At 32.8% G+C, this 26,264-nt stretch overlaps 2 protein-coding genes across 2 annotated transcripts; one reads left to right on the top strand and one right to left on the bottom strand.

Moving 5' to 3' along the window:
- Positions 1 to 7,772: 7,772 nt before the first annotated feature.
- On the bottom strand, positions 7,773 to 9,263 carry LOC146951965 (pentatricopeptide repeat-containing protein At3g09650, chloroplastic-like). The gene has a single exon (XM_085757043.1). It carries the CDS (start codon positions 9,178 to 9,180, stop codon positions 8,062 to 8,064), a length of 1,119 nt encoding a protein of 372 aa, XP_085613169.1. The 5' UTR covers positions 9,181 to 9,263; the 3' UTR covers positions 7,773 to 8,061.
- A 6,220-nt stretch (positions 9,264 to 15,483) lies between these two features.
- LOC146951964 (B3 domain-containing protein Os01g0723500-like) lies at positions 15,484 to 20,264 on the top strand. Its single transcript, XM_085757031.1, has 7 exons — positions 15,484 to 15,604; positions 15,725 to 15,973; positions 16,904 to 17,450; positions 17,626 to 17,801; positions 18,607 to 19,123; positions 19,399 to 19,568; positions 19,662 to 20,264. Exons 2-7 carry the CDS (start codon positions 15,887 to 15,889, stop codon positions 19,953 to 19,955), a joined length of 1,791 nt encoding a protein of 596 aa, XP_085613157.1. The 5' UTR covers positions 15,484 to 15,604; positions 15,725 to 15,886; the 3' UTR covers positions 19,956 to 20,264.
- The last annotated feature ends 6,000 nt before the right edge of the window (positions 20,265 to 26,264 follow it).

Genomic DNA, 26,264 nt, shown 5'->3' with positions numbered 1-26,264 from the left:
GGGATGAGTTAGATGATCAGTGTTATGGTTTAACTGATGGGCACCACTCAGCTGAAACTAGTCAGGGTTAGCAATATACTCTTTCCGGTCTCATATATAAACAATTATTTTTTCTTTAGATGCATTAAACAACTGATGTATCTGATTAGATACATCAGTTATTCAATTAATCTGAAAAAATAATCTTAGCTTATATATGTATCCGGAAGGAGTATTATCAAGTGTCATTTCATATCCGTTTGTAATTATGAACTATCATGACCTTTTATTTAAGAGATTTCATTTCATTAATTTAGTTTTCCCCTCTTATTTGGCAGGTCATGATATTATTAACCATATGCTGCATTTAATCAGATACCAGATTACTTTTCTTCTGAGAGAGATGATTTGAGGAGAAAAATATTTGCGCATCCAGATGCTGCGCCTGTGGTGGATGACTTCGCTTGGTATTATAAAATAGAATAAATATGATCAATCTGTTGTTCTAGAAGTGCACACAATTCTTGGTAAAGAGTTCGTTTGTTAGCACTTGTTGGCAGCTCGTGATACTAACTACTCAGTTTTATTTTTCTTTTTATTTATGGTTAGAGATTTCGTATATTGAACCTTGTTGGTTGTCACTTTGTATATTGTTTACATTGGAATTATGGTATTTGAAAAGCGTGTGTATATTGGTATGTGATCTTAACTTTAAGAAATGTTAATTCAAACTTGCATTTTATGGGTGATCTATTATTCAACACAGAAACTCTATATATGTGTAGTTGCTAAAGAACTATTAATGAATAATAAGGCACGAAATACACATTATTTTTGTTAAACAGTAGAGTCGAAAAACACACTTGAGTTGGTTTTGTTCTTTTAAATTTGTTTAGCAAATCCAAACTAAATAGTTCTAAAAAAAAATTAATATTTTTGACCTCACAAATAAGATTTTTTTAAAAATTTGGAGATCTATTTCAAGGTATTACATTAACTGTGCTGCCAAGATCTTCAAATAAATATCTTCATCCAAATCAGCATGAAGAAACGCATTATTCCCGTCCATTTAATGAAGATAACACCAATTAGAAGTAACTATAGAGAGCATAGTGCAAACAATTAGCATTTTAGCTACTGGTGCACTTGTTTCATCATAATCAATACAATATTCTTGCTTGTTTCATTATAAAAAAAATGTCACATTTCTAGAGATACGGAAGCGATGGTTATAAACATAAAACATACAAAACCCTTATGAGATTGACTTTGGCCCATGAATGTGCATTGAACTTGTTGTGCTTCAAATTTTTGTCTTTCAAACAGAGGTAGGTGAACAAAACATATACATCCAAAAGTATGTAAAGTACAATAATCAGATTATGTTTTAAAAAGACGAAAGAACTAGAAATCAAGATCAATAATCGTAGAAGGAAAATTAGATATGCTACCAAGGAGGGTTTTCTTGATGCTCGCATTGGCCACTATCCAAGTTATTCGTGGTGGAGTATTAGTATGGAGTTCTATCCCCCTGTTAACTCTTGGTTACCGCTGGAAAATTGGAGAAGGATCTCAAATTAATGTCTGAAACGAGCCATGGATCAGAATCACATATCATCTTAAGCTGATTACTCAGCTGCCATCCCATTTGCAAGACCTCACAGTAGCTCATTATTCTGCCATGAGACAAACTGTTGGAATCAAGGATTCCTGGCTACACTGTTCAATACTGCAGATGTCAATGCAATTATGCGCATTCCTCTTACTTACAAGGAGCAACATGATACCATCATATGGCGGCTTACTAGTAATGGCAAGTATAGTTTGAAAACATCCTACAAACTTTGTTTATGCACCATATTGCAGAATAATCAGAGCCAAAATTTAGGAAATTGGAACAATATACGGAAGCTGGACGTCCCTTCAAAAGTGAAGCATCTAAGTTGGACAACAGCTCGTGATTGCCTCTTGACTCGAAAGAATCTTAATACTTGTGATTGCCTCATGTGTGAGCAGCATGAGGAAGATAACATCCATGTATTTTTTAGATGTGAACAATCAATTAAATGTTGGCAAGAGCTGAAATTATGGCCTAGTATCCAACAAATCAGCAATCAACCCCTCATTCTCACTGAAATGCTCTTTGATTTATGCAGCAGCACTGTCTGAGAAGATGCAGATTTGCTAGCTGGTTATGGAGCATTTGGAAGTGTAGAAGCAAATGCCTTTGGGAAGGATCGTTGTTGGATCCTAAAAGAGTTTCTTCTGATGCAAGGGACTATGTAAATAGGCGCAGCACAATCCACAAGCTGCACAAAATTGTTATGACAGTCCAACCGAAACCAACCAAAGGTGGACTAAACAGAGAGCACGTAGTGTTAAACGCAACTCAGATTGTGCAGTATTTGCCGTGGAGAAAAAAAGGGGATTTACAAGATGCTTCAGAAACTCCTCAGGCGAGTTTGTCATAGCTCATACATCTTGGACTCACTGTTCTGCAACTGTTCCAGAAGGGGAGGCACAAGCAGTCCTTATCTCACTAAGACTTGCTCTGTCGATGGGTTGTCTCAAGTGCTCTTTGAGTCAGACAGTAGAACTATAGTGGGAGCTATTAACGACTCGAGAGTTTATGTTAATGAACTTGGGTCACTTATAGAAAAATGTCGTGGAATTTTATTTTCACAAGCGAACTTTCACTCTCAGATTTTGTTTCTTCGGAGGCAAGTTAATAGAGCAGTTCATAATCTAGCAAGAGCATTTGTTTTAGAGTCTAGCCCTGTGTCTTTTATTCTGCCTCATCATGTAATGCCTCTATTATTCTTTATGAAATGAATTGAGTTTAGCTTGCCTAAAAAATCAGAAAAAATGATTTGGTACCAAAAGATTCATACATTTAAGTAATGGTCCTTGAAGACATAAGAGAAGGCATTGTGCTTATTCTTGAAGAAATATATTTCAATGATATTATCTTTATCTTGTAGCTTATAGTTTTTTCCAACATAGTCTAAAATGCCACCTAACTATTTTATTCTCTCTATAGAGGGCTTAATGGAGGATCTCACTGATTTTGAACTTGATATGTTGGATGAAGAATAATGTTAGCAATACTCTCTTTTCATGCAGCCTAGTGGCTAGATTTCACCTTATAAGGTGAATAAGTGGGGTGTCCGGGGTTCGAACCCCGGCCCCTGCATATAACAATTTGAACATTTTAATACTCATTCTCTTGTTGGTTTACAACATTGTGAGTTTACACTTTGAAAAAGAACTCACACAAAGAGGTGGGAACATACATTAATTCTATTCAATAAATGAGTGATTATTAGAGAGTGTTCAAAAGTGAGCGTTGTTAGTATTCCTCGTCGGATTAATTTTGTATTTAATAATATTTGCTTGCATGCGTATTTTGCTTCAAGAATTTGTCCCTTTACTTGTTTGTTTTTTTATATAAAAAAAATTAGTTTGATTGAAAAAAGTATTCAATTTTTTATTTATTTTGCCACCGACGATGAGGGCATGGGTCCAATTCCAAAAGTAATCAAAATCACCAAAATCACATATGCAAATCAACAAAATTCAACACTTGTCTTGTTTTTTATCATATAATCTGAATTCCTGAACAATATGTTTCAAATTATATAATATGAAACAAAACAATGCCAAATTAAAAAAAACCACAAATTAAAATCAGATGATTGAAGAAATGAAACCTAAAAAAAGTGCAAATACACGTTAAGAATGCTATGAGGAGGTTAGAGAGAGAGAGAGAGAGAGAGAGAGAGAGAGAGAGAGGGAGGGAGGGAGGGAGAGGAGAGAGGGGGAGAGAACTTTCTTATTGGTCTTTACTCTTTAGGTAGCATCAATACTTCACCCAAAAAAATTCTACTAACCTTATTTTTTAGTGAAGTTTTTGTATTTTAAAATGTATTGTTTTTAGGCAATCTCATTGGATTGTAATCCTTATTTTGATTTTCACAATTTTTGGCTCTTAGTATATTGTTAGGTAGCTGCATTTTCTGCAACTGAATACTGTTGAATTGTTCAAACATTTTATTTTAATTATATGCACAACTTGTGCATAAACATTGGTCAATCATTATCAACAAATTGCTTTGACAAACAAGGCATGCTGTGTTTTCATGTTTTTATTTGTTTATTCTAGCTAAGTTGTGAAAAAATGTCCTGATTGTTTTTAATGGAAGGAATAACTCTAATTGACCATTGAATTGTTTGTTTCTTATACTCACAAAGTCATTGTTTGTTTCTTTTAACAATTAGCAATGATGTCATTTTAGCTCATTTTCAACAATTGGATAGAAGACGATTTTCATTGTAATGTATTGTATCAAACAATATTATTTCTTATTTTTAATATAGCTTGCATTATTGTTTCTTTGAAATTTTAACTCCACATGTACCAAAAGTCTGAATCCGCATCTGCTAGTGTCCCGAGGGAACTATTCATCAAGATCCAACTTATTGGATGAATGATGGGATCGTTGACCATGGTAGCGAGATTTCGCGGCAACTCCGTATGGAATTGGGCGAATTTTGAAAGGATGGACATGTGGGTGGTGGGTATTGAGACGTGCTGGGTTGTGGGGTATTGTAGGCATAGTTGTGTTGCGATTGGAATGAGTTGTGTGCTTGGTTTTATGTGTTGGGTTGTGGTGTGGGTGTATAGTTTGGTCGGTTTTGTGCAATGTTAACAATATGTGTCCTTGGGTCTATCAACAACGAGTCCTTTGAGAGAAACAGTCAACTATAGGGAGGGAAGACCAATGTGAACTTTTAAGGTAGACGACAGGTTGGTGTGACTGTGGAAAATTTCAGGCTTTACATATGCCTTGTTCTCATGTTGTAGTTGTGTGTTCTAGCTTTCGTCATAACTACCAATCCCTTATACCAGCCATGTTAAAAAACGAGAGTGTATATGCCATGGAAAATGCTACTTAAAGCTAAGGAATTTATCACGAATGAGTCAAGAAGCAGTACAATAGTTATTTTACACCACTACTGGCTGAATCCCACAAAATCCGAAACTAATCCAATGCACCATTTTTGCTTCTTTCACTCATAAAAATACACTTCGGGATATTTCAAGGAAAGAAATTTCGCTACATATAGCATTGATGATACGCCATATACAATACAAGGTTTAAAGTAGCCCACGACACTAGTTATTAGCCCCCGTACGAAGGTCCTAAGCTTTACCCCGATCCAACCATGCAAAGAATAAAGAAAGGTCAACCAAACAATACTCACATTACAACTGAAATGGATGTCGTGGAAAATAATTTCATTGAAAATTAAACTTAGTACAATAAATTGAACTAGAGAAACAAACTTAAATATAACATACAAAAAAAGTGGTTCTACTTCAAACTCTTATTCTGCAAACATGTTTTCTACATCTGTGTCAGTATCGAGTAGTTTATACTCATAAACTACATAAAGTATATCAAACGCCAACGAGAAAAATGACTCTTAATAGTAAATATCAATCACTTGTCAAGTAGAATCTCTAGCCAAGTAAAAAAAAATGGTTGACTTGATTTTTCAACCCTTCAAATATCTTGGTTGGAGATATTAACATCTCAAGATTTTTTATATGATGAAATTGAATATTGTTTTCTTGTAGTGGAGGAGAAGGAGAAGACATCACAGTGAAGAAAATGAGTAGAGGATGATAAGAGAAAAATGGGTTAAGATCCTCTCTCTGTTTATAAAAAATTGTAGTTTGTGATGAAGGGATGAAAGATATATTTATAGAAGTGTAAATATTATATAAAAAAATAAAAGTTAAAAAACGGAAAGGAAAAAAAAAAGATAAAAGGCTGTTCGCCAAACCTTTTACAAAACAAGAAAAATTAATAAAAAAAGCCTTTGTTCTCCAAAGAGAACAGCAAACAAGCAAAATAAATTAAAACAAAATCCTTGTTCGCCAGTCCAAACAGGGGCATTTTGATAAAAATCACCAGAGGGCAGAGTTATCATTTTTAGTTGTTTTTCATCTGTCTCCAGACCACCTTGAATTGCCATTTCTACATGAAGCTTCTGATTCGCTGAGGACCCACCCAATGCCATATACGTTGAAAAGCTTGCATATTCAAGCTTCTGTAGCTCTAATGGCAACAATTCAGTTATTGATATTGAAAGTTACACACATTTGTTGGTTTTTTATAACCAAGCAGGAGCCAGTCAAACCCAACTCTAGATCTATAATATGTTTTGTATTAGTCATTTAGTCACAAGAGAACATTTCAGAATTGCAGGAATTAGAATTATTCCATGGCTCTAAGATTCAATTAAAAAATCTTCCTACCTTCAATGTGAGATAGCACGACAATTTATGAACTATTGTCTTCTTTTCTCGCCAGGATATTTTGGACTCGACTATAATAGTTATTTGCAATGCATAAAAAAAAAAGACAATAAAATTTCAAAATTAACATTAAGGAAAAACTCCTATAGACTCACAGAGAAGCTGTATGACAAGGGTTAGACTCCAAAGCAATGAACAAGAACTAAGAAAATTCATAACAGTGATTGCGTTTTTGCCAATCCATACCGAGATATTTGCAACAAAATATTAAAACTCATAACAGCGATTGCGATTTTGCCATTCCATACTGAGTCTTGTGATGGGAAACTGACTACGAGGTCCCTATTCAAGGCATTCTTGGTGGTCAAACGCTTTGAAGCACATAAACAGACACGGACACATGAACACCAGTAATGAAGTAAGAAAATAAATGCAATTGAATATAACTACATGTGTCAGTGTCGTGTGTCGGTGCTTCGTAGGTCAAATGTAATCATCTCACAGAAATATATGAGAAACGATCAACTGCCCTGAAAACTACCCTGCTACAATGGATTAAGGGTTTCAAGAAAAAGTCACACAATCATATGCATATATAATCAAAGAATAAAACAAGAAACATAGCATCTGTTTGAAGGACATATTGCTCAAATACGTCAAACGCTTTTTAGTGATGCACTAGTATGCATTATGAATTTGAGAAACTTATGCATCTGTTTGGCACAAGTATGTTTTTTTAGTGATACACCAGTATGGATTATGAATCTGACCACACATATACATTATAAATCTGAAGCAACAAAGCTCAATGTCGAGACTGCTACATGTTTTCAAGATATGGTTCGGATTTGTGGGCCTTCTTTTCCCTTTGTCTTATTCTGTTTGTTTGTGCATTGTTCTTTTTTTTTTTTTTTTGAAGTGTTCGTGCATTGTTCTGAAATTTTACAAACCATAAACCACAATAGTTTTATTTTGTCTCTTATAGAATCACTTCAAAATGCGTTAATCATATTCAAGAGGTGTTATAGACTAAATAATATAGGCATCTGTTTTTAGCTAAGTTACTAGGACATATTTTCTCTGCCTTGAAACATACCGTGTAAAAAACATACTAGTGCCAAACAGATACATACATCAAACACGTATATAATCACAAACCAGCAATGTTTCCAGCTTTGTTGCTTCAGATTCATAATGCATTCTTGGTGGTCAAATGCGTTGAAGCACCGATATAGATGTGGATACAAGAGCAACAGTAATGAATTTAGAAAAATAGATGTAATTGAAGCTCTACCTTTACATGTATCGGTGTCGTGTGTCAGTGCTACATAGGTCAAATGTAATTATCTCACAGAAATATAGGGAAATGTATCAACTCCCCTGAAAACTAAAATGGATTTAGGGTTCAAAGTGAATAAAACAAGAAACATAGGTATCTGTTTGAAGGACATATTGCTCAAATACGACATGATCAACAAGAATATGTTAAACACTATTAATATGTCCACACAATTGGCAACTAACCTATTGAATAGAAGTGCAACTAAAAGCAAAAGCATAGTCATTTAGTTAGCAAAAGTAATCAACATTCCACAAGTTCTTTTGCACCATGCTTATTTCCATATATCTGAAGCACACGCACACACAGAGAGAGAGGGAGAGGGAGAGGGAGAGGGAGAGAGAGAGCCTTCTTATTGGTCTTTAGGTAGCATCAATACTTCACCAAACAAGCCCGCCTTAAATAGTTCGTTCGATCTTCAATAGTAGTAAGGATATTCAAATGTAGATTTAGGAAGCAGCAGCCATCTTTCCATCGTATGTGCAATCTTCTTATTCATTAGTCTTCGTGATCCAAAATTGTATATTCCATCAGCAACTGAGTGATAACTAGCAACATTAGGTTTGAGACCGGCTTTTATCATCACAGTTACTGCACTTTTAGCAGATTTGACCTCTCTTTCGGTAGGAGGAGTGGGAGGGATGTTGTTGATTGATACCTTGAATACTTTTTCTGGTAGAGATGCCTTGAATTTTTTAAACAAGGCAATTGCTTGTTGAAATTGACCGAGGATGCAATAGCCATAGATTAGATGATGGTAAGTGACAACATCAGGCTTGATGGTGGGAACATGAAACATTTCAGAATATAAATCATAGGCTTGGTTTGCAAGTCTATCTTTGCAGAGTCTGAGTATGATGGAGTTATACATGCACTTGAAAGAAAAACCAGCATCTTGTTTTCCCCTGTTAATCTGTAGTGCCTGTCTCAAAAGCTGGATGGCTAATTGGGTTTGTCCTATCTCACATACTCCTTGGATCAGAATAGAATAAGTATGATTTTCCAACTGAAAACCCTGTTTAAGTACGATGTCATTATAAAAGAGGATTGCTTTGTGAATCTGGCCTATGCGGCAAAAACCATCGAAAATATCATACAAAGTTTTAGAACAAGGAGGATGACCAGTTTTTATGATATCATTGAATAAACAGAGAGCCGAAGACATGTTACCATGGAAACAGTGACATGTGATGAGGATTGACCAAGTATGAATGTCTGGGAGAACACGTTTGTCATCCAATTGTTGAGCAAGGGAAACAACAGTTTCGGAGCGGCCCAATTGAAGAAGGGAAGATAAAATAAAGTTGTAATGGGATATGGGATAGCAACCTTGAGAGAGCGTGGATTCAAACAAACTAACAGCAGTTGGCCAACTCTTGCATGATTCTATAAAAATAGCGCTAGGAACATAATCACACCACTTACTTGTCTTAGGAACCGCCGTTGTTGAGGATGAAACAAAACGACAAAGAGAAGGAAACCTGTTGTTGTTGACAGAGACAGTAGCAGCATATCTACTGATTAACCTTGACAACATTGTTGCGATAAAGCTTTAACCAAATCTAAATACTTCCCTCCCAGCCAGCCGCAAATTGTGTTTTTCAGTGAACCAACCACTTTAGTCGTCATCACTGACCAGCCGATCTTATTTATAGTCAGAGATAAGGGTTTGGAGAATGACCAAAGTATCCTTTTTACTTTTCAGTTGTGTTGTTCAGATTCAGATCCAAGTTTAGCTTTACCTTGTACTTGTTTTCTCGTTAACTTCTAGTATAACTCAAAAGTACATCTTCTACTTTAAGCAAACACTATATTTGCATGATTGTCTATAGTAGTTCTATTTTTATTAAATTAAATACACAACAAAAAACAAAAAAACTAAATAAGTTGGTAAAAAAGTATTATAACTATTTAATCGTAACCAATTAATTTTTTAAGTTTTTTTCTTTTTTGGAACTTCTACGGCACAAGTTGTACCGGTATTCTCTTCATAATTTTATAAATTAACGATCATTTTTTTATGTAATAAATGTCAATATTTATATTTTATAGAACATCATTTCATAAGAAAAAACATCATTTCATTGTTTATAAGAAACATAGTAATTTTTTTTACATATTATTGTAAAAAATAATCAATGTTCTCAATTATGAGTGATAAAAATTCAAAAAAAACTTAATTTTATTTCGTTGACACTTTTGATGAATAAGATTTAGTTATTATAAGGCAAAATTACAAAATTAGTCCATTAACTTTATTTTAGGTAACACTTTCGTCCTTTATCTTTTTTTGTCACGATTTAGTCCTTTATGTTATAAAATGACAATATCTTATCATTTTTTATAAGAATTTTTTCAGAGAAATTTGATTTTCTAGGCTTGTATGATGAAGATTTGCGTTTGTCTATGAGTTTGATGAATTTTTTTTGGAGTTTTTAATTATTTTTTAATAAAAAGGATAACTATGTTGTTATTTTATAACATAAAGGACTAAATCGTGACAAAAAAAAAAGATAAAGGGCGAAAGTGTTACCTAAAATAAAGGGGCTAATTCTGTAATTTTGCCTTATTATAATTATAAATGATAAAAAAAATATTTTTCTTCAAAAAATAACTCATTTAACTATAATTTAAAGAGCGAGTGTACCAGTACACTCAAATATATTGGGTGTACCCTAGAATTTGCCTTTTTTTTATCATTCAAGTCATTTAAGTTAGTTAATTAATTGTAATAAGTTAGCCTTTAAGTTAATTCTTTAGGTCACTTAAGTTAATTAATTCTTGGGTTAAATATGATTGATCCTTACATTTTGTCCCCCAATTTCATCCATATTTTATTCTTCCCCATATTTAATTACTCACGGTCAACACAATTTATATATTATTCCATTTATTTGATTTATCACCCCATAACAACGATGTCATCGTGTTCATCAAATTTTATCAAGAGAGATCGCGACATCTGTTTCGAAAGGACTGGTTTTGAGGGACTAAAAATCATGGCACAATGTATGAATCTCAACCGCACAGGACTGATTTTGATTTCTGGCACTTCAGAGCATTTTTCAGTTCGTTTAATTTAAGGAAGGAAGTTCAATCTCTGGTTTAGTAGTTTCGATTCGATTTCAACTTCGTTCTATTTCCTTTCCTTCGGCTTCATCTTCGTAATCTATTTCGTTTTCAGATTAGTATTCGATTTCAAGTTGTTGTTGTTAGATGGTGTGCTAGTTCGATGGGTTTCTTTTGGTTTCAAGTTGTTGTTTGATGAAAATCCCAATTCTGGGAGTATATATTTTTTTTTGATTAATTATGTTTAAGGTCCCTATAAATAGGCGCGCTTTCAACATTAGTCCCTACTTAAATTTTATTATATTTTTAGTCCTCGACGTTTTTTACCGTTTGCGGATTTGGTCCTTGTCGTTAAATTATTGATGACCAGGCAAACGGAACATGCCACATGGATGTAGTGTGGACACATTTTATGACGTGGCATGCCACATGTCATTAACATTTAAATTAAAAATATAATATTTATTTTAGTTTTAATAGAAACTGTCAAAAATTAATAAATAAAAACCTAATCCTCTTTCATTAAACTCAACCAAGATTCCTTGATCCTCCCATTTTCATCTAACCACAACATTTAACCCTCCTTTTCCCCCTCTCGATATAACCCATCATCATCAACAACAAACCTTTCTCTCCACCTTCTGGGTTTGCAATGGATCGCACGAATCGAAGCCACATATGTCGATTCTCAAATTTTTTCCTGATTTCCGCGTTTGTCGTCGTAGTAGTCGTTGTTGTTATTGTTTTTTCTGGTTTTTTGGATTTTGGGGTTGTTGTTGTTGAGTTTTTTTCTTGTTAATGTTTTGTTTCTTTTAGTTGATTTTGTTGGGATTTGTAATTGTAGCTAGATTTTTAACAGGGGGATTGTTGAGTTTTTTGAATTTCTTGAAGTTGTTGAGTCTATGAGCTTTGTTAAAGCTGAGTTCTTCAATCAGTGGATTTCGATTCCGATTGAAGTTTTTGTTGTTGAACTTTTTTGAGTTGAGTTCTTGAATAATAGTTTGTTTGAAAGTCTCCACCTTTTTTCTCTTCACCATTCATAATCATTAATCAATTAAGGGAAACTTCTACGTTCCCAAACATCTCAACCTCCCCAAATCTCAACTCGATCTTCTTCTCACTCCCACCTTCAATGCAAACCTTTGTGCCCAAAGCTTTCATATCTCTTTCTTGCAAGCTGAAGTGAAAATTGAAAGAAAGAGATCTGAAATTTGAGACCAACATCAAGCTTTACAAATCATGTCCGTAATACTCACATTTATGCATCATGCTGAAATTTGAGTGTTGTTGTTATTGAGTCTTTTTTTCTTTTGTTTTTAGTGTTGTTTGTGACTTGACTGGTGTCGGTAGTGAGGAGATGGAAGAAGGATAATGATATGATGGTGTTGGATGAAGAGATGATGAAGAAGATGAGGAGAAGAAGATTCATGCTGGTGTAGTGTTTACAACATTTTTTAATTTTTGATTAATAAGTAAAATAATATTAATTTTTTAAATTAAATAATATTAGTTTTTATAAAAAAATATATTCATACATGACATGCCATGTCATTCCAATGAATCTAAGTGGCATCCAAGTGGCGTCCACATATTCATCACCGTTAGCCCAATCACCAAAAACTAACGGCAGGGACTAAATACACTAACGGACAAAAACGTTGGGGACCAAAAATTTAATAAAATTTAAGTGGGGACTAATGTTGAAAACACGCCTATTTATTGGGACCTTAAACATAATTAACCCTTTTTTTTTTTAACTACTTATTTTTCATGTTTTTTATATTTTAATTCTTTTTAATTTTTTTATTCTAAATACATAATCCAAGTGAGCTTTCCACGTGTCAGCTAGCCATGTCATAAAGAAATCTGATGTGGCAGTGCCACGTCAGCATCCGTTAAGGTCACTTAACAGCCGGGACTAAAAACCTTGACAGAAAATTTTATATCGACTAAAAAGTGTGATTTATTTTTATAAGGATTAAAAACAAAACTAAAGATATTTATAGGACCAAAAAACTTAATTAATCATAAAATCTTCAAAGTGAATTGAACCAATGCACGAAAAGTCTTTCTAAAAACCCCTAACCAGGAAAACAACAACCTTTCAAGTTCCTTAATTTGCTTTACCTCACTATTTATCTAAGTTTCAAAATGAGTGTCGCTTTAGCAAAAAAAAATTGTTTTAAAATGAATGTCACTTTACATTTCCAATACAACTTTAATTTTTTTCTTCTAACTTTACCTTTAATAAATACTCCAACTTTTTTCTCACATAATTTTCAATGTAACTTTAACTTTATTTTTTTCATATATAACAAGGGTAGTTTAGTAAAAATGTTATGTATAATGATTATTTCATTCAATTCCTTAATCTGTGTGCAATTGGCTAAAACGACACTCATTTTGAAACGGAAGGAGTATTGTATAGTTCGCCAACTTTTATACAACTCATTTTTAAATTTAAAATATGGTGTAATATAATAAAAATTATTCTTTTGACAAAATGTTAAAACATCTTTAAAACCTGGTTTAAATTATGTTCCATAGATAAAAGATTATTGGTCACTCGAATTAACTAATATAAAAAATTTCAAGAAAAACTAATAAAAAATATATAAATTTACATATTAAACAAATTGGTCCACCCTTAAAATTATTTCCAGCTCCGCCACTGACACACCGACACAATTAATAATTTGAAAAAATCACATAATTCAGTGTAATTACAAATGTCGGTGTCGTGTTGGTGTCGGATGTGATACATGTCTGACACCGGGACACGCCTAATCTGTTGAGTGTCTGTGTTGTCTTATTTAATATGTGAGTTGCTACCAAGTAAGTTACTTAAAAGAAAAAAAAATGAAATTAAGATTAATAGAAAGAAACAGGTCCAGTTAACAATTCTCTGAAAAAATCCAATTGATAAAAGGAGAGAATAGGTATTTTCATCATTGAATTTGCACAAGTCGTTTAATTTCGTTCCCAAACTATTTGAAATAGCTAAAATGTCCCTGAATTTTACAAATATCGATCAATTTCATCCATCCGTCAAGGTGGGTCGTTAATTGTGATGACATGCAACGTTAAGCACTGACGTGGATTGTCAACTCAGATGTCACGTATTTAGGGATAACATTGATCAAAAATTTTGAATTTATTTTTTGTCATATTTTTTGCACATATATTGCATGTACAGTATTCATTTAAGTGGATTATCTAAGAGTACAATTTTATCTTGTATTATACGTTTTGTTTGTATTTACATACTTGGTTACTGATTAACGCACCAAAAGGTGGTTTGCCAGGGCCTTGCTCTTGGCAATTTTGCAAGGGATTGTTACCCGTGGTAAATATCCTTGTGAAACAAGCCTTTTTCATGTCGTGTTCTTATCCCGCTAGTCACGGTTTCAATGGTGAGGATTTCTTCATCTTCTTATTGTGCAATCAAACCAAGAATTAGTTTGATAGTTAAAATAAATAATCAAGTGATCGATTTAATAATGAGTGACATAATTCAAGGATCATCTTAATCATTAATTGATAATTCAAAGATTGATTTGACAATGTAACAATTTGTAACGACTTTTATTTAAAAAAATCAAAAAAAAAATTCAAAATTTTTCAATTTATTTCTTAAATAAGTAGCATCTGACTTGATCATCCACATCAGAGTTTAACTTCATATATCATCGGCGTTAACGATCCAACTTGATTGAGTCACAGAATTGATAGACATTTATGAAATTTAAGAATCTTTATTATAAACATTTAACTTACATCAAATAAAAAGTACACATGACATTTTTACATTGTTCATTGCATTTAATGTTTTTTATCAACCAATTATAATGGATTATGACTCATAATTTTTTTCTTAGCCAATCAAAATAGATCATGACTCATTTATTTTTTATGAGCCAATCAAAATTGATCATGACATAATTTTTTTTCTATATATAGACAATTTGTTTTTCATCATCTTCACCTACCATCTTCCCCTCATAAAATAAAAGACATTTTGTGTCCATAATTTAGGTTTCGAGTATACTTTTTATGATTGTTTTTCATTGTGGTTGTATTTATGTGCTTTTTGTTATAGAATGTAGGTGTGAAAATTATGTATTTAGTTTTCCTTCATTTTTTTTATCCAGAGTTCCTTTCTTTTTCTTCTAATTAACTATTTGCATTTTTAGGGTAACAAAATTCATGTTATTGTATGAAGAAATATGATCTTCAAATTTGAGAAGGATTTGAAGGAAGGAAACGTCTACTTTGATGTTGCGCTACAAATCTTGGATCTTATCGAACAACGAAACATGATTACAGACAAAAATTTTAGTTTATCACAAAAGTGAAATTATGCGGAGTAAATAGTGTACCTTCAGATATTTCAGTTTAGATATTGATTAGCCGACATCTGTCACTGGGATTCACCCATTGCTTCATTCGCAAAATCGAACCGAGTTATAATATCATCGTTGGACCTTATGGAAAGAGCCAACACTGGTGCTGATCTACTCATTAGACATAGAGCAACCACATAAATGAGAATAATACATCTTCATCCAATGTTTTAATTACGACGAAATTCTAACCCGTGCCAACGGGTGTCCATACTAGTGTTTTAACTATTTCGAATAATTTTAGGACGAAATTAAAACTTTTTTTTTTATGTACAAATTCAAGGATGAAAATATCCATTAAAAAAAAATGGAATTAATTAATATATTGGAAATTGGTTTCGTTAAGAAATGGTAAATCTGACAATGAAACACAGTGTTGATCACCATTATCATATCATATTGATGAAGATGAAAGAGAAAGAGAGAGATACAAGCATTACCAACAACACTGTCCCTCCGTGTTTCTCCTCGTAACTACTGAACCCAAAGGTTCTCTCTCTCTCTCTCTCTCTCTCTCTCTCTCTCTCTCTCTCTCTCTCTCTCTCTCCTTCAATTATTTTTTAATCTGTAAATTTTCATCAATTATTTTCATTATTTTTGTTTGACCAGGTGTTGCGCTGAGGCAAAGGATCAAGATGCAGTAGTATATAAATTTCGAGGAAAATAATTTTCAATGTTTGATTATTGATTTTGGCTAGTTAGAACACATTCACATTACTCAAAATAATTAGAATTTAAAAACAAAGAGACAGGTTTGAATTCGATTGATTAATGGGTCGTGAGTGTAAGGGAAAGTTAAATGTGAGAAAACCTCACTTCTATCACCTCTTTAACCCTTCTTCAACCTCTCAATCTCTGGTAATTTCTCTACTTCTTCTTTTTGACCTAATTGCATGTTTCAATTTATATTATTAATTAACTTTAATTATTATTATGATCTTTATGAATTTGTGATATTATTATGTATATGAATAACTTACAACATATTTTGTGGACAAGTAAAATTGGAAGCACATGGGGTCTAAGATGTTTATCTTTTGAGGATCAAAAGCTAAATGTGTGTTTGGATTGACGGTGACTTTGACGAAATTACTGTGGGTCATTGTGGTTTTGGTAAAACTAGAGTTTGGAGCTGCAACAAAACCAGAATGCCACTCTGATTTCGTCGAACTCATGGGGAATCCAAACATGCACATTGCATCTGTATGCAACAATGACAAGCTGAATATGCTCTTATTGCCAAAAGTATTTTCTTTTAGAGTATGTTTGGATGGAGGGTTTTGGAGGACTTGACTAAGTCTATATTTTTGTATGTATTTGAGATTTTTAAAAAATGGAAAGAATAACGTCATTTATGACCATACAACATTTCAATCACTCTTAATTCGTTTTTAGAAATATTTTATAACTTCCTTGATTTTGAAAAGAAAATCGAGTCCTCCACTCCTCTCCCCTCCGAGAACTTTCATCCAAACACACTCTTAAGCAAGGTGAAGGCTTACCCTCACTTTCCCTCCCAGCCTATAAGAAGCTGAGAAACTATGTCGGTGTTTCTGAATACCCAATCCGATAGTCCTACCTTTCCCAAAAAGTATTGATTTGGAATTGATTGGCCATTAAAAATGCAGAGAGTAACATAAACAGTAAGCTAGTTTGCAGTCTTAGAGCCAGACAGTCCTCAATTTCCAGTATCATGTATCTAAACAAGTGAATGATGTCAATTTGTTGTTTTTGATATCATAAAATACTTTTGGAGTTTCTATTTGAAAGTATATTCTTTTAATGCAGAGAGTTCCAGATGGTTTTGTCCATCAAATGGAGGGCACGACATGCGGATTAGTTTCATTAACTGGTCCTAGTGGAAATACTTGGCAAGTTCGATTAGTTGAGCAGGACAATCATCTGTTCTTCCATCATGGATGGTCAACATTTGTGGGAGATCATCATTTACAATATGGCGACCTTTTGGTTTTCAGATACGAGGGTCACTTGCATTTCACCGTGCAAGTATTTGGTGAGAATGCATGCGAGAAAGAAGCTGCATTTCATTCTGAGTGCAATCTAAATTCATTAAACTTCAATAATATTGAAGGACAGAAAAGTGATGCTGAGGTGATTTCTTCTTTGGATGTTGTTGGAGATGTTCCGAAGAAAATGAGGTGCGACGCCATCGAGAACCAGGAGCCTGAGTTGGCTATTGGTGGTAAAAATCTATCCAATTATGAGTTGGTTAGACCAATCAGTATGATCAGAGAAACAGAAGAAACCTGCAAAGAATGTTCAGCTAGTGCTGTCCATGTTCCTTTTCAAACAGGAAATAGTAATGAAGTTGAAGGTATAGCAAATTCGATTTCATTCTGGGTCTCAAAAACATGTACTAAAACTGATACGATCTTCCCTAGAAAACTGATACTTGTCTAGTATAGAGTATTTTGCATTCAAATCCTTATATTTATGCCAGAGCTTATCATTTTATTTAAAACTCTTGATTTAATTGTTGAATCTCACAGATGCAGCAATCCTGTATAGAAGTGGGAAGGAAGATGACCACGATATTCTCAGCGGAGCTTCACTATCAAAGTTATCAGCACATGATGAGAAAAAGATAGCCCAATCATTTACGTCCTCTTTTCCATATTTTGTTAAAATAATCAAAACCTTCAATGTCAGTGGTTCGTATACTCTGGTGAGTTGTTTCCTTTTGTCATTTATAATTTATCTCCCAAATAATGCTGTTTTATCTTCTTGAGAAACTGATATGGTTGGGGCAGAGTAATTTTTACCCAAATAGTGTTTCTCCCTTTATGTATGGAGGATGGTAAGCATAGATTAAAGCGTTTCAGATGTATTCATTACTATTATAAGATGATCTCAATGAAGATTCCATCCATCCATACTGATACTAAGTCCTAGTTAATGAGTCAACCTGGGTAGATTTGAACTATTCTTGTCCTTGCACTTCAATGCATGTTGGAGTGATCTTTCAATACTTAGTGAAGATGCTGCTTGGCGAACTTCTGCCTAAATAGCTATGCAAACAAATAAGCTTTTATGTTAATTCATAAGTTCTTGCTAACAAAAATTGTATCTTCATAAGCTGTTTTTTCATAAACTACCTTGACAAGCTTATGAATAATACATAAAAGCTTATTTATTTACATAAGCTCTAAAATAAGTCAATCAAAATGGGCCCCAAGTTCGAGACCTTTTCTACTGCTATGACATTTACTAATTGACTTCTGTGCAATTTCAATGTTGTATTTCTCCAAGAAGCTTCTACATCACACTAAGTTTGAGACCTTTTCTACTACTACTCTTGTCCTTGCTCAAACTTTTAGATTCAACGATATTTTTTAATTTTAACTTTCCTTCTACTCACATGTTTCTTATTTTAAGTTTAATGGTCATATTATTTGTTGTGTAAAGTTTTCTTGTTATTCGCCTTAACACAAATCTCTTGCTGATACTGATTAATAATCGATACAATGCAGAATGTTCCATATCAATTTTCGATGTCACATTTTCCAAACTGCAAGACAAAGATTATTCTTTATAATTTGAAGGGAGAACACTGGACTGTTAATTCTGTTCCAACAACTAGAGTGCATACAAGTCACACTCTATGTGGAGGATGGATGGCTTTTGTTCGTGGCAATAGCATAAAAGTTGGAGATGTCTGCATTTTCGAACTTATACGTGAGTGTGAATTACGTGTTCGCATTGCTGAGGTTGGAAAAAATGGGTTAGACTGCCAGGTTGGAAAACTAGCTTGTAGCATGCTTAGTGAACGACATGATGTTGCTAGCCATAATACTTCCAGATATATGCCAAAGAAACCTAAAGTTAGCTCAAAGTGCAGAACGAAGGTTGATCTATCAGATAAAAAGTTGTCAAAGATTTGTCAAGAACCTGTTTTAGCCATTGAATTCAAGAAATCCGGTAGAGCTTCAACTACTTCGAAGAAGATGGGGCTTTCCCCCAAGTCAAAAGCTTCCCATAAAAAGACGGGTAAGGTTTTTCCTCTATTTGCCCACTAGATGGCAAATTATATTGCAATGTAGACATATATCATAAGTTTTTGCAACAAGTTTCTATTAAGTATATTTTATTTACACAAGTAAAAAGAGAAGAATATAATTCATATTTTTTTTACAATTGCAATGGTGTTACTTTGATAGTGAAAGAAAGAACAAAAAGGATAAACATTGAATATTTTCCTTCTGTAAAAGTTTCTACCTTTCAAATTATGACTTCAGTCTCATTTGAACTGTAAACAAAGACAGCTGTACCGAGGAAACATCGTGTTGAAGATGAACTAAGTTCCCAGGCTAAAGCTGGTTTGAGAATGTTGTTTGCACTCGACGAACAAAGAGTAGCTGAAGCTTTTACTTCTCCATTTCCTAATTTTGTGAAAATCATGAAGAAGTTCAATGTCAGTGGATCATACACTTTGGTGGGTAATACATATTTCACAACTAATTAGTGTTAGCATCTGTGTTTAAAATCAATATCATTGCTAAACTTTTGAATATTTGTTGCATTGTAGAAAATCCCATATCAGTTCTCTGCTGCACATCTCCCCGCCTACAAAACAGAAGTTACGCTTCGCAATTCAAGAGGCCAGTGTTGGATTGTAAACTCTGTTCCAGATGCCAAAGGCAGAACAATTCACACCTTTTGTGGGGGATGGATAGCCTTTGTTCGTGATAATGACATCAATTTTGGCGATACTTGCATTTTCGAGCTCGTATCTCATTATGTGATGCAGGTTCATATATCCGGGGTTGGAAAGGAAGGTCTTGACCATCAAATTGGGCACGTGAAACTTAATAACATGTAGCTAGCTACTGTTCCATCTACTTGCTAATGTTCTTGTTTGTGAGACAGATCAATCAATCTCAAATGGAGATTTTTTTTTGGTAAGAGTCGCAAAAGACTTGTGCATTTTATGCATGTCAGTAAATTTATGTTGTCTCTCCAGATCCCAATTAGTTGTATCATCGCTAATCAAGATCGTAGAATGTATTAATTATCTACTAAGCCACTGCTTTTGGTTCTTATCATTGTAAATTTGTGATTGTCTATAACATTCAGTAGGCTCGTGAAATGTTGGTCTGGTAGAGGTAAAACTACATTTTGATTTGTCTCATGTTAAGTGTCATTTATGATTATGTACACATCTTAAGTTAATGAGTCAATATATGCAATAGACTAGATCGCTGACCAAGTTAAGGTTGATCATATTCTGATTGGTTAAGGTTGGTTGACCAAGTTATAAATCAAATAAATAATTTATTTTTTAAATTGTTGCTGCTCTACCTGCATCTTTCATCCGGTTCAATACTACTATAGCCTTTTTTGGTCACATTGGAGGGAACATAAAAAACAAAATGAAAAAAGGTACTACCTCCGTCCCAATTTAATTGACACAATTTTGTTTTTCACACATATTAAGAAAAATGTATAAATAAAGGGGAAAGTGGAATATATTGTATTGGGAATGATAAAAGTAGTACTATTATTTAGTGTTATATTGTATTGGGAATGATGAAAGTTGTATTGAAAATTAAAATGTGTCAGTTATTTTGGGACACTTTTTTTAGAAAATGGGTCAGTTATTCCGGGACGGAGGGAGTAAACTTTATGACTTTGTTATGTCTACACAGGAAGAGTGAAGAGAAATTTGGGTATTAAACAAAAGAAAACAAGAAATGCAGTTGTACCATAAGTGTATGCAAAACAACCCTGGATTTTGAGCATGTTTGTTGAGCATGTTTGTTTAGGATTATTTAATGAAAAATCACTGTCGAAAAAATATTAATTTTTTAGGGTCTTCTATCTTTACAAAAAATAAAATAAAAGTCTTTTAAAAAAAATCGATTATTTACGATCATAAACAAATATAAATCAACTTATATTTTAAGCTTATGTCGATAAACTCACACCTGAATAGCTTATAATTTGTCTAAAAAATATTTAGCCACATTTCTTCATCGAGCATGAAAATAATGCATAGCGGTCACATGCACAAGGGCAAGATCTACCAAGAAAAGGACAACCATTTCATGGGATCTACTCTCTTTATTTTATTTTTTATACCAAAGGCATTTTGACGTTGTCCGGTAGAATAACCCTCTCAATTTACTTAGAGCATGTTTGTTTGGGATTTTTCTGATAAAAAAACAATTTTTTTAAACCAAATAAAAATGACTTTTATTACTTTAATGGTGTTCGTTTCAGATTTAAAACAAAAAATCATCTTGTTAGAAAAAAATACTAACGTTGAAATGAAAGTTATTCCTAGTAGTTTTTCTAAAATCTATTTTTTAACTCTAAGGGTAAGATGCTTCAATATTAATTTTTTTAATTTTTTTTTATGATAATAAACAAATGGAAATTGACTTTAATTTTTTTTTAAAAATCTTTTCAAAATAAAATAATCTTTTTAAGGCAAAACAATCGAACCCTTGTAAACACTACCAAAAAAAAATAATCAAACCCTTGTAAAATGAATCTTCGGGTGCAATGCATATGGGTTCAATAAAAGGAAAGTTAGTAAGCAGCAGTCAAAAACAGCTGGGGCGTTTTAACATTCGTGTACAGCCAAACGAGTTGCACATTGTCATTATCCATTAGAAATTAAGAAAATAATCATTTCATATTATTCACTAATTGAATCCTCAAATGGAGTGCTCTATTTGTGGTAGAAAAAAAGAGAGTAGGAGAAGTGGACTAAATTGAGAGAGAATTTAAAAATGAGAAAGAGTGTGCATGTTCGAACCCAGATCTATATTTAATGTATTGTTCTTACTAGTTGAACTAAGCTTACGGAAACTCAGTATGTCACATCTATAATACATAGAAGAGTTTACAATGCCTAAAGAATTTAAGTAAGGATATCCCTTGACCACGTTCCTTTTCTTTATTGTTGCAAAAAGATCGGAGGGGATGGTAGCAAGGAGGATGGAAAAAGGCTCTTTGAAGAGATGTGTCCCAAATAACTCTAACTATATTCCTCTTTTATAATTTGCGGATGATACTATTTTGATGTGTGATGGGAATTGAGCCTCTATGGTTTCTTAAATATATTATGTGAAGCTTAGAATTGGTTTTTGCATGGGAAGAAGAAGTTATCCATGAAATGGAAGCTACTGCTTGTGGTGTTAGGCTGAAATTATAAGCTAGTAATGGGTGGATTTGGCTGTTAACAATGATCACGAGTTCTCAATTGGTATTTATTATAAACACCTGATCTCACTTATAAATGTTCAATCTAGTGATCCACTTATGGTAAGGGCTTTGAAAAAGGTGTGGGAGATTGATGTTCCGTCTAAGGCTAAGGTTATGATTTGGAGTTACTTCAAGGGAGGCTAGCAACTAAAGATGGTCTGACTAGAAAAGGGTAATGTTCACCATTCATGATATGTCTTGTGCTTTTTTTTTTCTCACGTGATATTGAAGCTAGTAAGCATCTCTTCTTCTCTTATCATGTCTCTTATAATGTATGGTCCGTCTTAAATAATTTGACGAGTATTTAATGTGTAAAACATAATGAAGGTGTTCAACAACTCTTTATGCATATGAACTTGGTCTTGAATAAGTGTTTGACAAGAACTTGTTTCTTATTTCGTTGACTATCGTTGGGTTCTTTGGTTGGCTCACAACAAAGTTCTTTTTGTCAAGAAGGGGTTGCAGGTTGCAATTTGATAATCTCTTGAATTAATATGGTGTTTTGATGATGATTTGTTGGTCGAGCTGGTAAGAAATCTAATTTGGTGTATTATGATTGGTTTAATTGTCCTTAAGATGTTTATATGATAGCTATTTTTAACTTTAAGACAAATTAATTTATGTACTTTGAGGCGAAGTATATCTTATCACACCAATGTCTTTATTTCTTTCTCATCCGATGAGCCTATACAATTTATGAGTCTCTTAACATAATTTTTCTATAAAAATATTGTGCATTGTTTCTTTTCCAAACATTCTCCGAGCTTTGAGATATGTCAGAATTAGATCTCAGGATCCACTTAACCTCAAAATTTTCTTATAAAACAAATATTATTTCTAGTCAGACACAAAAAAATACATGGTCGCACCCAAATCTAATTAAAATTTAATAATACTACCAAAATTACTAGTGTTCATATACATTTTTTAAAACTCTTTTTCGTCTCTTTTCTAATATCTTCAACCCGCGCCCTCCTAAAATATCCATGTATATGCGATCACGCTGAACGAGCGAATAAAGATTGAATCACACGATCTTTCATTAATACTATATTGCATATATGTTTGTGAGTTTATGCGTTTTAAGGATGCTTTTCTACATATTTTTATACTTATGTGAATCATACGTACTTAAGTGTTATTTAAAGATCTTACATCACTTCATCTATGTCTACGGTATTAAAGTTTATGTATGTTTAGAAATTTATGTTTTATGTAAACTCTAAGTTTACATACACAAAGCATGAACTTAGTTTATGAACTGAATTCACGTGTACTCCCTCCGTTTAAAAATACATGTCCAAGTCAATCACTTCACACATGCCAATGCACAATTTTGACAGTTAATATCTTTAATTATCTAAAGTAAAAAATTAATATTTTGAAAATATTTGTCGAGACAAATCAAACAACATCTTACATGCTAATATTTGTATGTATACATTAGTTTAAAAGTATGGTCAAAGTAAGTCAAGTGAATAGTGCACATTGCAAAAATTGGACATGTATTTTGAAACGGAGGGAGTATTTATGTTATTAAAGTTTACGTACGTTTAGAAATTCAAATTTTACGTAAACTATATTTATATAAGCCTGCATGAACGAGTTTACGTTCACCTCTACGTCAAAAAAACTAGAAAATCGAAATTGACAGAAAACGATTAACAATATTTTCCTACTCAAAATTGAATACACCCTCCGGTCACTATTATAAGCAAAATTTTACTTTTTAGGTTCATTCAATAAATGATGTATGTGGTCTATTTAATGGATCATATACATCATTTATTGAATGAACCTAAAAAGTAGATTTTTGCTTATAATAGTGACCGGAGGGTGTACGTAATAAAACTAATCACAAAAGGAAGTATAAAAGCACTTAAAACTAACCCTAAAATATGTGTGAACATGAATGCAACGATCTCGAGTTTTTCACTCTCTAAGTTCTAAGTTTGAGCTTTTTTAATTCCTTTCCTTAACAATAATTTGAAATATATGTTTCAAAACGAGAAATAATAAACGATGGTCTTGAACTTTTGATCACCAAGAAATCCAACATAAGATTTTTTTTTTTAAAGAAGAAATCCAACATAAGATTATAAAGGGTTTACGTAAACAAAAAAATTAGAAGCTAGTGATGGGTGGATTTCCCTGTTCAACAATGTTCACGAGTTCTCAATCAATTCTTATTTTAAACACATGATCTCGCTTATAAATGTTCAATCTAGTGATCCAGTTTTGATAAGGGCTTTGGAAAAGGTGTGGGAGATTGATGTTTCGTCTAAGGCCAAGGTTATGATTTGGAGTTACTTCAAGGGAGGTTAGCAACTAAGAAGATTTGGCTAGAACAGAGTAATGTCCACCATTCATGATATATGTCTTGTGTTTTTCTCTCTCCCAAGTGATATTGAATCTACTAAGTATCTTTTCTTCTCTTATCATTTCTCTTACTCCATCCGTCCCTCAATAGATGACCTAGTTGACAATATACAATATTGATTTGACATACTTTGACCATATTTTCTATTAATTTACAAAGATAAATAATATCATGTAAGATGTTGGATTCGTCTCGATGAATATTTTTAAAATATTAAATTTTCATAATTTTTTTTAATAGAGAATTGAAGATAGTATCAAAGATAAAACATATGCATTGGTACGTGTGTCAGAGTCAACTAGGTCATCTATTGAGGGACGGAGGGAGTATAATGTATGGTCCGTCTTAAATAATTTGATGAGTATTCAAGGTGTAAAACATAATGAAGGTGTTCAACGTCTCTTTATGCATATGAACTTGGTCTTGAATAAGCATTTGACAAGAACTTGTTTTCTTATTTGGTTGACTATCGTTGGGTTCTTTGGTTGGGTCACGACAAAGTTATTTTTTCAAGAAGGGGTTGCAGGTTGCAATCTGATAATCTCTCGAATTAATATGGTGTTTTGATTATGATTTGTTGGTCGAGCTGGTAAGAAATCTAATTTGGTGTATTATGATTGGTTTAATCGTCTTTAAGATGTTTATCTGGTTGCTATTTTGAACTTCAAGACAAATTAATTTATGTACTTTGAGGCGAAGAATATCTTATCACACCATTGACTTTATTCCTATCTCTTCCGACGTGCCTATAAACTTTATGAATGTCTTAACATAATTTTTCTATAAAAATATTGTGCACGGTTTCTTTTCCAACAATCTCTGTGCTTTGAGATATGTCAGAGTAAGATCTTAGGACCCATTTAACATCAAAAGTTTCTTATAAAAAAAATATTATTTCTAGTCACACCCAAAAAATATATGGTCGCACCCAAATTTTTAAGAATAATACCAAAATTACTCGTGTTCGTATAATTTTTTTAAAACTCTTCTTAATCTCTTTTATAATATCTTCAATCCCCCCATGTATATGCGAATAAAGATTGAATCACAAGTTCTTTTATTAATGCTATATGTGAATCATACGTACTTCACTTCATGTATGTCTATGATGTTAAAGTTTATATACGTTTCGAAATTTGTGTTTATTTATGTTATTAAATTCTACGTACATTTAGAAATTCAAATTTTATGTAAGCCTGCATGAACGAGTTTACGTTCACCCTACGACAAAAAAAACTAGAAAAATGAATACACATAATAAAACTAATAATCACAAAAGGAAGTATAAAATCGCGTAAAACTAACCCTAAAATACACGTGAACATTGAATGCGATGATCTCGAGTTTTTCACTCTCTAAATTCTATGTTTGAGCTTTTTTAATTCTTATCCTTAATTTTGGTCAAAAAAAAATTCTTTTCCTTAACAATAATATGAAATGTTTCAAAACGAAAAATAATTAACGGTAGTTTTGAACTTTTAACCGCGGAGAAATCCAACATAAGATGATAAATGATAAAGGGTTTATGTAAACAAAACG

This window comes from Medicago sativa, chromosome 1, assembly GCF_051527215.1.
Source record: "Medicago sativa cultivar Bolivia chromosome 1, Bolivia_mono, whole genome shotgun sequence".
Taxonomy (NCBI): Eukaryota; Viridiplantae; Streptophyta; class Magnoliopsida; order Fabales; family Fabaceae; genus Medicago; species Medicago sativa.
The sequence above is the reverse complement of the archived record's forward strand: the minus strand, read 5'-3'. Positions and strand labels throughout refer to the sequence as shown.

Bases quoted from the DNA above. Each gene is read 5' to 3' on its own strand.
- LOC146951965 (XM_085757043.1), bottom strand. From the start codon at position 9,180: ATGTTGTCAAGGTTAATCAGTAGATATGCTGCTACTGTCTCTGTCAAC.
- LOC146951964 (XM_085757031.1), top strand. From the start codon at position 15,887: ATGGGTCGTGAGTGTAAGGGAAAGTTAAATGTGAGAAAACCTCACTTC. The intron at 15,974-16,903 runs GTAATTTCTCTA...CTTTTAATGCAG, and splicing joins CTTCAACCTCTCAATCTCTG to AGAGTTCCAGATGGTTTTGT. The intron at 19,569-19,661 runs GTGGGTAATACA...GTTGCATTGTAG, and splicing joins TCAGTGGATCATACACTTTG to AAAATCCCATATCAGTTCTC.